This window comes from Acanthisitta chloris, unplaced genomic scaffold (assembly GCF_000695815.1).
Source record: "Acanthisitta chloris isolate BGI_N310 unplaced genomic scaffold, ASM69581v1 scaffold26305, whole genome shotgun sequence".
In the NCBI taxonomy this organism is placed as follows: domain Eukaryota; kingdom Metazoa; phylum Chordata; class Aves; order Passeriformes; family Acanthisittidae; genus Acanthisitta; species Acanthisitta chloris.
The window spans coordinates 13535-25258 of record NW_008673542.1 but is presented as its reverse complement, the minus strand read 5'-3'; the positions used below and the strand labels follow the sequence as shown (position 1 = coordinate 25258).

The 11724-nt window shown below is 42.4% G+C and overlaps 1 protein-coding gene across 1 annotated transcript in view; it reads left to right on the top strand.

The window, feature by feature from the left end:
• The window catches only part of LOC103802525 (chromosome unknown open reading frame, human C15orf27), a gene marked incomplete at its 3' end in the record, with an annotated part of 28682 nt that overhangs the window by 10045 nt on the left and 6913 nt on the right, over nucleotides 1-11724 (top strand). The window contains exons 3-4 of the mRNA XM_009075008.1: nucleotides 1757-1911; nucleotides 6429-6502. Coding sequence (XP_009073256.1) covers nucleotides 1757-1911; nucleotides 6429-6502 — 229 coding nt within the window. The remainder of the gene's footprint in view (nucleotides 1-1756; nucleotides 1912-6428; nucleotides 6503-11724) is intronic.

Below are 11724 nucleotides of genomic sequence, written 5' to 3'. Positions count from 1 at the left end.
CAAAAAAAAAAAAAAAAAAAAAAAAAAAAAAAAAATTTAAAAAGAAAAAGAAAAAATAAGCCCAGAATCAGAGTTGCAGTAAAAACAATTTATCTTGTTTTGAGATGATGTAAAATGAAATCCAAAAAGAGCTCAAATTGGCAAAAAGGGCCTATCCCAATGCCTTTTATTCTGTCAAAAAGTACTGATTTGTAATCTAGTGCATCCTGTATTAAGGCACAAGCCATTGCTAAGTTTAACCTAAGGGCAAGTTGCTGATAGTAGCACTTGTAAAATCTTCTCTGAAGTCTTAAGAGTCAGTTGAGGAGGTCTTTCAGCCAGGCAATCAGGCAATCTGACTGCAAGTGTTGATAGGCTTAATGCTGAGAAGCTGCTTGAAAGTGTCAAGTCTCTGAGCACTGCTTAGCATTGCTTTCTCCCTCATTTCTGAGTGTGGGTACCTCAGAGAACATTCTGTGATGTTTTCCTAAGTGTTTGATTGTCACATGAGTTATTGAGTCTAGAGCTGCTTGTTTGGAATTGATCACTGTCATCGTATCTTCTTGTATACCAGTGATTCCTGTGTGTTGCTCTTTCAGCTGGGACAGTGGGTTACTGCACCACATTTGTGTGCTGGCAGCTTAGTAAACCTTAGTTAGTAAATCCTGCCAGCTCTTCATTACCTAATGTGTATTTGCAGTGCTTTGGAAATCTGAAGTGTCAGACAAGCATCCCATGGGAACCTCCAGAGGTGAGCCAGGACAGGAACATTGCAGAGCACCAGGATGAGAAATGATACGATACTGTATCACAGTGAAACTGGGGGGGATAGGAGAAAAAAAAAGAAGTATCAGGATGGGCTTTATGTCTTTGAAGTCCATGCTACTGTTGTTCTTATTGCCAATACTTCCAAAAGAAAAACGTTTTTTAGCAATCCCCTTGTAAATGTGTATCTGCATTAGCACAGCACTGGTGCAGCGTTCGATTTGGCACCTTCCCTTCGGAGTTCTGGTCCTTGGAGCTGCCTCATACCTTTCTCATTCTGCCTAAACCTTATTTTTCCTCCTCAACAAGGTGACCTCATCTCAAGTAGGTTTGGGAGCAGTCCCTGGTGCATGCTGTCCCCAAAACTGTGGTACCCAAACTCTGGGAAATTAATTTTTGGCCTGATCCACAAACAGATTGATGAGTTAGACAAATAGCCAAGCCAGAGAGCCTTGGCCTGAGGCTTGATGCTTTGCCAGGCTGTGCACCTTTGCTACTCTAAGTGTAGCTGTGGAGTCACTCAGCTTACTCCTTGGTGTTTTTCCAGTTCCTATTACTCTTTTCCATGATGTCATGGACTGATTGTTGCAAACCAGGTTGGCAGCCCTGGTCAGACCTGTCTCAGAGCAGAGCAGGGATAAAGGTGCATGACCATGAAGTTCAATAACAGAGAAATTCTTAAAGAAACATCATTAGCTTCTAACTAGCAGGAAGAAAGTAGAAATGTGTGATAATTAGGGCTGTACTACTCAGTGCATTGACGGTGCTTGGACACCAGCACACTCCAGAGCTGGGGAGACACAGGATCTGCAGGTGAAGGTTTTTGTGCAGTGTTTTCCTTGGTAAAGAAACCAGTGAAAGTGAGTTTTGCAAAGCCTTTGTGCATTATTGCTGAGTGTATCCATAACAGCAGAACTTGTCATTTTGAGTCCACTGTTCTTTAGCTCTTTTCCTTTTTCACTTCTTCTTCTTTTCTTTTCTTTTTTTCCCCCCCTTAATTTTATTTCTTTAGATCTAACTGGCTAAAACCGTGCTGTGGGAGACGAGCAGCTGTGTGGCAGGTATTTTTGCTCAGTGCAAGTCTCAACAGTTTCCTGGTAGCCTGTGTAGTATTGGTGGTGATTCTTCTGACTCTGGAGCTCCTAATAGATATAAAGCTTCTCCAGTGTGAGTAGGAGGATTTTTTTTTCTTTTTTTTCTTTTTTTCTTTTTTTTTTAATTTTGATGAAATAAAGGCTTAACTTGTTGGGAGGTTTTTGAAGGGGGGAGGATGGTGGGGATTTTTTTTTTTCCTGCCATATAAATGATTAGTAGGCTAGGTAAAAAAATGTGGTTTTGTGGAACCCTGGTATAGTGAAGTCTGTCTCTTCCTTACTTGACTGACCAAGTTCAGGTCAAATAACAAAATCAGATTAAATAACAAATTCAGGGTCGGATAAATTTGCAAAGGACACAAGCAGAGTGTGCATGCAGAGATTCACACATGCTGTACTAATGCACTTGAAAAGGTCTGTCCTTTACAGACATAGTGTGTGCACAGAAGAAAAATCTGTGCATCATTAATCTCTGGTGCTTTTCACATGCCTGTGGATGGCAGAAGTGATGACTGTGCTGGGGTGTTTGTGCTACCTCTGTTATTAATTCACTTCTGCTGAGGTGGATAAGAATTGAAATTATGGTTTTCTAGCTTGTAATGGACTGAAATGATACAGATTTTCATTCTACTTTGCTAACACACTGAGAGTCAAATAATAGCTTCAGTGGAGTTTGGCTTTATCTGAATTCACTCTACACAGGTTCCACAATGGGAGTTTTAATGCTGCTGTTCTGCTTCCTAATTTGATCTATTTTTTCCCCTACTGCTCTTTTCCTCCATTCCCCCTTTTTTCTTTTTTTTTTCTTGTTTTCTTTTATGATTCAAAGCTGACATGAACAGATATACCAGCTACACTTTTCCCTATGCTGAGGAGCAGCCTCCAGCATCTCCATACAATCTCAGACGTGTTGAACTCACAGTGTTGGGATTCAGACAGCCCTATAAATTGAGCCATGGTTGGGTATCTTCTGTGGAAACTTTTAAACTGAGCAAACCAAGGTTTTACTCAATTGAAGTCCTTTTGCTTTTGGGATTTGTCAATTGATACTAGTGGAGAAAAGATATAGGTGCTGCAATTGTATTAAGATTTCTTTAGGGGTCTTAATTGCTAATTGCAGCCATTTCATAAACTGTGTAAGATGTATAAATGACTAAGTTGTCCTTCCATACTGTTGCTCACCAGTCACACCCATCTGTCCATCCTGCATACCCTGTCCTGGCATGGCCACTCCATTACACTTACTACTTCCTGTAGGCTCTGGTCACTTAACAGTTTGGTTGAGGAAGCCCAGAATTTAGAAAAAAAAAGTCAGAAATGCTAATTGTGGGTGTAAGTCCTTAAGAAAGAAATGAGTGTCACATCTTTCTGTTTATGTAGAGAATTGTCACTTCCTATAGGGCCAAAGAGTTTAAAAACTGTTGATTTCTCATAGAGTTTTAACAGTTTAAGGCACTGTCTGCTGAAGTACCTGTTCTCTTATCATTTATTTTCTGAAGAATCTTCTAAAGAAGGCTTTATTTTTGGAAGCTTTCCTCCTCTGTGTGTCTGGTGCATGTGACACTCTTAGGAGCTCTGCAGCTTTACATGCCCTGCAGGTTTGGTGCCAGGTGACTTCTCTGGTCCCAGTGGCCCCTGCCTGTTTGGCTTTTCTCAGCACCTGAGCAAGGACCTATTCCACTCGTGTTGCTGCTTTGCATTCTAACTAATGGATCATCCCATCAGGCCTTTTGCCTTTGCCAAGTTTGAATAGCATCTATCTTGCTTTAAATCAGATAAAGGCTGTCTTGGTGGGGCTGATAGAGGTGTTGCAGTTGTGCCCTATGAGGAATGTGTGTCACTTACATTAAGGTTTTAAAAAGCCATTAGCCCATAATTATGCTTTTCAAAAACGTAATTACAGTTTTAAAGGATTCCTTATTCCATATAAAATCAAGCAGTACCTTAGGATGTGTTACAGCACATCACTGCCAATTTTTTCACAGTAACAACTGCTAATCCACATTATAGACTGTAATTACTTAGGGAGTCTCCCTTTATTAAAAAAAACCCAACAAAACCAACACAACAAAGTACCTGTGGTGCTTTTTTTTGGCTGTGACATTCTGAGAGCATCATTTTCCTCTCATACTGTCAGTGTGGTGTTGGGTTCCTCAGTGCACTTCTCCCATGCACAGAGCTGTTGGTTTCTGGGCTGGACACCACATTTGCAAACTGTAGGTCACACACATGAAAAGGACAGACACCTTTTAGGGTGTTTTAGCACAAAGTATATTCATACTGGAATTAGAAACCCCAGAAAGCAAGGGACATATAATAGTTCTTTTATTATAGGTGTCTGTCCTATAATCAGCTTTTTTAGGTCTATCTTCAAAGCTCTTCACATGCATTAACAAAATAACATCTCAATACCCTGTGATGTTCTGCAAATGCAGAAACAGATGTATATTAACTCACTTGCACCTCATTTGGAAAAGGGAGGGCTGTGTTGGTTTCCAACCATGACTCCTCAGAAATACCTACCATGCTATCCATTCCTCATCTTGTTTTAGGGGAAAGCAACTCTGGAAGTCATGTTAGTATTGCCCTCCCTCTGCCAGCAGCTGCAGCAGGTGTATCTGTAAAAAGCATCAGGCTTTCCTGAAGACCACAAAGCTGAGAAGCTCCACCTCTGTCCCTTTGGTGGCTAGATCCAGCCCTGGCTGAGTCCACGCAGAGCTGTGCAGTGGAGACACACATTGCAGTGCCTCAGTAAGAAGAGCTTCAGGGCCTGCCCAAACCATGCAGTGAGCACTGCCTCCCTACTCCTTGCAGTGTGTATCTGCCAGGACATCAGCAGCAGGAACAACATCCACTGGAAGCAAAGGCTGATAGTACAGACTTCTGTAATGGCCACTCAGGGTTTGTCAGGATGGATCCTTCATCCCTCCTGGATATACACTGTGAGGAGATGAACTGAGTTTGGCTGGACTCTGCATTCTGTCCTAAACCACCTTCTACATCACTAAAAAGCACCTGGATTTGCATTCACTTCTGCCCTATAGCACCAGGGAAGGAAAAAATGTGAAATAAAGCAGAACATTTTGGCTTTTAGCTTTTGGGAGGGGAAAAATGTTAGAAATTCAACAAATGTCAAATTCTGCTCCAGATGAATGCAGAGGCTGATCAGCTGAGGAGCCTCAAACTGGATCCCAAGGATGTATTTGAGCCACTACAGGGCAGGGATGAGGCTCTGCTCCGTGGTTTGGAGCTTTTCACAGCGTTTTTGCAGGGGAAGAGGCAAATACCCAGATGCAGTGACTGAGCTCCTGTGCAAAGGCTGTTTGCTCGCAAGGCTTTTCCCCTCCCCTGTGTCCTGGCGGTTGGATCGCACCCTGCCTGGCTGTGCCTCTGCCTTAGTGCTCAGCTGCTGCAGCATCAGAAAGGGTTTCTGCCCAAACTGCTGCTTGCTGTATCCCTTTTATCCACTCGGGGGCAGCTGGAGCCTTGTGTGTCCCTCCACCTCTGCTGCAAAAACAGCATCCAAAGGGTTTCCACTTCTGGATCTTTATGAGCCCTATAAACACAGCGTCTTGGGGAAGTTAAATATATTATATTTTGCCCATTTGTTTCATCTTTCAGTAGTTCCTCTGCTGCACCACACACACACTCTCTCATCCAGCCCCAGAAGAGCTTCAGCAGTGTGAGTTCCATGCTAAGAGTTTTACTTGCATCCTGATTTCTTCCTACATCCCTTTTGTCTCCTTCCCATTTTAATCGGGTTTGATTTAAAAATCAGATGCTTATTGAGTGTATGCCCTATATGTTCTTGGGACTAGTTAACTCTGCCACAGTCTTCCATCTCTATACACACAGACATTGATTGCCTTACATTTGGCTGCTGCACAGTTGTTCTTTGACACTGCAGGACCACACAGACTGGTTGGATCTGTCTGCTGTGGCAGATGCAAAAGACACTTAAGTAAGGAGAGATTGTTTTGTCTTCATTCCCTTACTCCAAACTTCAGAGCATGTGACTTTGAGAGTAGGATTCGCCAGCAGTTCAGATACTGGACCCTGTCAGCTTTCTGCTTTTTTTTTGTCAGCATGGAATGTATTTTGAGGTCCAGTTTGAGCACTAGTTTTTTAGGTACCTGTTCCAGGCAAATACTGATCATCTGAGCTGAATTGTCTAAGACTGAACACAAGGAATAATGTGGGGATAGTAGTGCGTTCTGTTTCCTTACTGAATCCTAACTCTGGATTTTTAGGTGTGCATTTTTAGGATTTAGTCACACATCTGGTACTAAAGCAGCTCACAGGGTGAGAGCAAAGAGCAGTGAGAGCATCAAAGACCCAAACCCTGTGTGTCACTGCTTACAGCAGTGTTAGCTGTACAGGCTCCAAAGAAGAGCTGCCTGAATTAGGGTGAGCAGCTGGCAGGGCTGGAGTTCCATGTCCCATTGCATCCCATCCTCTTCCTGGTAATTCCATTCCAAAATCTAAGCCAGCAAGCTTTACCATATATAAATTGTGGCAGTACTAATTATATTAACCCTGAGTTGCATTCTGCTGCTATAATGACGCTTCATTGTGTTGTGTTAATTGCAGTTTCAAGTGCTTCACAGTTTGCAGGAGTAATTCACTGGATCAGCCTAGTCATCCTCTCTGTATTCTTTTCAGAGGTATGTATAACCAAAGCCTTTTGCCACATACACAACTGCAAAGTGTTTTTATGTTGTCACTGGAATTAGCAAGAGTTTAATAGTAATTTAACTCGAAATAAATAAATGTAGTGCAGTGCATTAAAAAAAAAATTGGCTGTTGCCACTCCTACTCAGCAAACTAAATAACTGTGTGTAGATTAGCACTGTTTGTCAGTCACTTGGAATTGGGAAGGAAATGTGGAAGATACTGTCTTGCAAATTGTAATTGGAAAACTGCACAAAGAAATAATCATCTCCAAGCACATGACAGGACTAGTTTAATCCGTTTGTTCTCAGCCTCACTGGGGATAAGGTATAGGATTGAAGTTATGTTCTTCAGTAGTAAAGATCCATGGGAGTTTTTTTACAAAAAGATCTGTTTTGAGAATGGAATTCTCTCCTCTCACAATTTGTGCAGGTAGTTTAGCTGTTCTAGGATGCTGCATATAGACACAGTAAGAGAATGAAACAAATGGTGAATTTCTTTGCCAAAATGTTGGAGTGTGTGCATTGGAAAAGGCTTTAGTCGTGATGTCCAAAAAGAAGTCATTGGTACTGAGACATTCAGACCACTCCTGAAAGTTCCAAAATATTTTTATGGCTACTTTACTAATATGTTACTTGTCACAAAAACAAGTTTTCTGTTTGTTAAGTTGGAAGACAGCTTGGACTTCAATATTTATTTTTTTTCTAGTTCCTTAGAAAAATATCATCATCCAGACAGATGTTAAAGTCTTCACTCAGTGGTAAATTTAGATGAAGGTTGCAAAAAGTCAGTAATCAAAAAAATAAGGAGCTGTGATATGTCTGCAAATGATTTGTTGGATCTCTTGTGTTGAATTCATACCCATCATATTATACCTTTGCTTATTTCCATGGTGCTCCTAATGAAATACATTTCTTTACTTAGATTGCTTTGTGTTTCTACTTTGTATTTCTCCCCAGGGGTTTGTTAGCTGCTGTTGTCAGCCTGTTGCTGGGTGCTGTCTAAAGGCTTCTTGGGCAGCAGGCAGGAGGCTCAGGCTGCTCTGCATCCAAACCTCCTGGTGCTGCAGTTGCACAGATAGGTACCACTGCTGTCCCCATCCTTTGACTTGCTTGTGGCTTGTAGGATACATGGAAACTAGCTCAAAAAGATCTCAAAACAATTGTGCAGAGTCTCTCATTAGTGAATTGCTCATCCTAATTCTCTGAGACTCAAGTTTGCTAAATGGTGTCCAGTCCCTGTAAAGAAACACTTTCCCCTCTCCCCCAGGATCTTTCTTCAGTGGGGATTAGCACCCTGGAGCTCCCTGTAATCCTGAGCTTCCCAACAGGATCAGCTTGTAACTGCTGCTGGCAGCACTGCTGCACCCTCACACTCACCTGGTCTGCTTTGCTTTCTGAGCTTGTTTCACCAAAAACTCCCATGGGCCTCAGTTCCCTTCTGCTGGACTGTAGTCCCAAGTTCTGTTTTCATTCAGTTGCACCACCGACTGCTCTTCTCACCCCTGCTGCAGTGCCTTGTTCCCACATCCCTCCCAGAGTTCAGTCCATGTGCTGACAGTCGTCGTTTGGCTGATTGTGGCAGTGCAGACAGATTCTCAAGGCCAGAGCTCATCTGTCTCAAGGAAGAAATTAGTTGTTTCAGTTCTGCTGAGATGAGTACCCTCATAAGTGGATGAACTGGTTCAGAAGTATTTTGCAGGAAAACAGTGACAGCAATACTTCACAGAGCCAAAACCAGTTCCCTGATTCACCATCCTCATCTTGGATCTTTGTTGGCTTTTCTCCTCTATTAGGTATTTGGAAACTACTTTGTCTACTTGCTGTTCTCATTTATTATAAACCTCTTAACCACTCACTTTATTTCTGTTTTCCAAAGTATCTTCCTTCACCTCTTTGATTACGGTTTGAGCATAGACCAAAGGAAAATGAGGCCCCAAGGCAGCCATGTAAGGTGCACAGAGGAGGGGAGATTTGGGATATGGGTTCATTTGGCAGCTCAGAGTCCTGGGTTAAAGCAACAGGAGTGGCTGCACAGAGCAACTGGCTGTGCTTCAGAGCCCACTGATCTGGAGAGAGTTCAGGTGTACCTTTCCTACTGGGTTTGCTGGGGTTGGCCTTGTGCCAGATTGATTTCAGAAGTAATAACACATCTGTTTGTGTTGAACTGTGCCTCAGGAGAGGGAAAACAGAAGGTTTGATTTTCTCTCACCCAAATAAGAAGTTGGTTTTTTTTATCAAGAGGTTACAAAATACTACAAAAATTGCAAATCTTTGTTTTTTCCATCTGTCTTGATTTATTTACTCCTTTGGTCCTTTCAGGGGATGTTTTCCCCTCTGATTCCCAATACCACAAATCAGCTCTTTGGGATCATTTGTTGAGAAGTGAGATTTTACAGTCTGTGACTATTTGTGCCAGGATGATTTTCCAGAGTTGAGCAGGTTTGATTAATTTTCCTGGATATAACAGGCAGCTGCTGAGGATTGATTAGCCCTTCAGTCAGTGCTTTTTTCTGATTCAGAGTTTCTGGTGTTCAGAAAGGGTTGTTGCCACAGCAAGTATCGTGTCGTAAGTTTGGCTGTTTATTGTTAGTTCTGTACTTTGGTTCCCATTAGTTGTGAGTGTGGATCACAGCTGTTCTGAAAGGCCTCAGACTCAGAGAACAAACAATACAAAGTTGTAAAAGGCTTATTAAACCCCAGAAAACTCTCAGCACAAAATGTGGATAGTTTGGAGGAATATGACTGATGCTCTCATAGTGCTCTCAAAGCTTTGCAAGTAATTGCAGTCCTATCATGTTGGAGTTAAACAGGCACTGGCTTTCTGCTTGGTTAAAATGAAGGGACAAACATGCCAGCAGCTGGCAAATGCCACCAGGACAGCTGCCAGCAGAACTGAGTAGTTACTCTCACAGCATCCTCATGCTCTCCCAGTGCTTGTGTTATAGCCACAAGCCTGAAAGGAATTTATTGGACTCTGTTCGTTTGATATTCTCTGTCACTGTCTGTGACTTTCCAGCATTAAAATATCCTCGTTCTAGTGAAGTACACACCAGCCCTTTTTGCTTTTTTTCCAAGTATTTGAACAGGATTTCCTAGTGGTGATGACTGTGTATGTTTGTCTCTGTTTACATACATCACTATGATTTGTCTGTGCACCAAATGTTACCCAGATGTTAAGACAGAAGAGAAGCAAAAGACACTGGGGGGGAATTCCCAGTACCAACAGCAAGGCAAGGCCTGTCAAGAGAGCAAATTCAGCCTTGGTAATAGTTGGCTGAGAAAAGGAAGATGGGGAATGTCACAGTGTTTTGGTAAGTGGATTGGAGTCTGCTTGTATTTTAGTAGTCTTATCACATTGCCACAAATATGTGATTTTGTAGCTGTTGTTCAGTTCTGCTTTTCCACTAAGATTGATGAGACTGTGTGCAAGAATTGAGTTCCTTGGTATTAGTTGTTTGCATTGCTCTGTATGTGCTTCAGTCAGCCAAGCACTCAGGCATTCTGCTAGTTTTCAGCACTTGAGTGTTTCCCTGGGAGTAACCAAGTCTTGGTGTGCTTAAAGTTAGGTGAGTGAGGAATTGTGGGGGTTTCCTGCATCTGTGTCTGAGAAATGAGTTCTCAAATTGAGTAGAGTAAGTCTGGGGCTTCAAACAGCTGAGCAGAAAAATAATAATCTTCTGTTAATTCTGTAGTTCTTCCATAAGCTGTGACTTCTCTTCTGGATGTTTCCTTTTATTCCATGCCTACACACCTGTTCTCGTGGTGCATAAATGCACTGCATTGATGGTTGTGTATGTTTTGGTTTTTAAATGGATTGATAAGGGGGATCTAGGAACAAAGATATGGATTTTTATATACTAATATAATTCATTGAGGTAAATTTGTGCTGCCTTCTTTGACAGGGTGTAAAAAACCAAAACATACTGGGAATTTTCTTTCCTAAGCACTTTTCCTGCAGCACAAAGATGTAGTTACCAGGGAAAATAGTTCTGTAGAGTTCTAGGCATCTGCCTGAAATGCCAGTCTGCCCATTTTGTTTGCAGGAGGGTACCTGATTTACAGTGTGCTCTGTCAGTGCTTCACCTTTGCTTTCATCTCTTGATAGTGGCAGTGCAGCACCTCCTACACCACCTGTATCTCATCAGAGCTGAGCACTAGTGCTAGTGTGACCATGCCTGACCATGCAGGGTTGCTTCAGACCAGTTCTCTGTCCAGCCTGCATGTGTGGTAGTGTGCTGAGTCTCTGGTAAACCATTTCTAGTCCTGAAAAGCCCTTTCAGCTCTGTACAGAATTGTCACTTGAAAACCCATCTTTTTTTCCTCTTTATTCTAAGTATGAATATTGTGAGAGAACAAAGGAACAACTAGAACTGAAGTGTTTTTGCAAAGGTGCATTTGGATACTATATGATATTCAAATAGAAAGAATATGCTGTTTATGCCTGTTAGTGCCACCAGGCTTTGACACTTAATTATTTCTGTGTGACCACATGTGCTAATAGAGCCCCAGTAGTTAACAGAGGGCACCAGGAGTGGTTTGCACTGGGTAATGGTGAGGTGAGGTGAGTAGTTTGAAGAGAAGGCAGGTGAGGAAACAGAAGGACATGTTGGTTTAGGTGTGCTGGCATGTTCCCCTGGGCTCTGGTGCCTGGGGAGAGTGTGTGCTAGGACAGCCAATGCAGTAGCTCAGGACAGGCACACCAGAAGATGGCAAAAGGATTCTTTAAGGGTTGGGTGAGCTAAGGCCTCTGTGGAGTGACCCAAATGAGAGAGGCTATAAATTCCAGATTGGGTACAAGGTGTTCTGGGAAAGCTTTCAATAAATACTTGGTCTTATGAGATATAGCCAAAGGGCAGAAGCTTAATCTGCAGAGTTTCTTGGACCCTCTGGAACAGATAGATTAGTTTTGTGGCAGTGGAAGGAAGGAAGGGCTTTTCTAAGGACATCCTTTCCACCCTGTCTCTCTCTTTGGACAACCACTACCCCATCTCAAAATGCAGAGTTGCTCTCCTTTGCCTAACCCTGCTGGGCCAACTCCACTTCCCCTGCTTCTCCTTGGGCTTCCTTCACACTACAGAGGAATTTGACACAGTGAGTCACTAAGTAGTAAATTGTATATTAACTGTGCAAGAAAAAAGTACTTAAAATTACCTAATGTACGATGCAGTCAGCTGAGAAATGTAGCTCCTGCAGGTTGTGGGAATCCACACAGC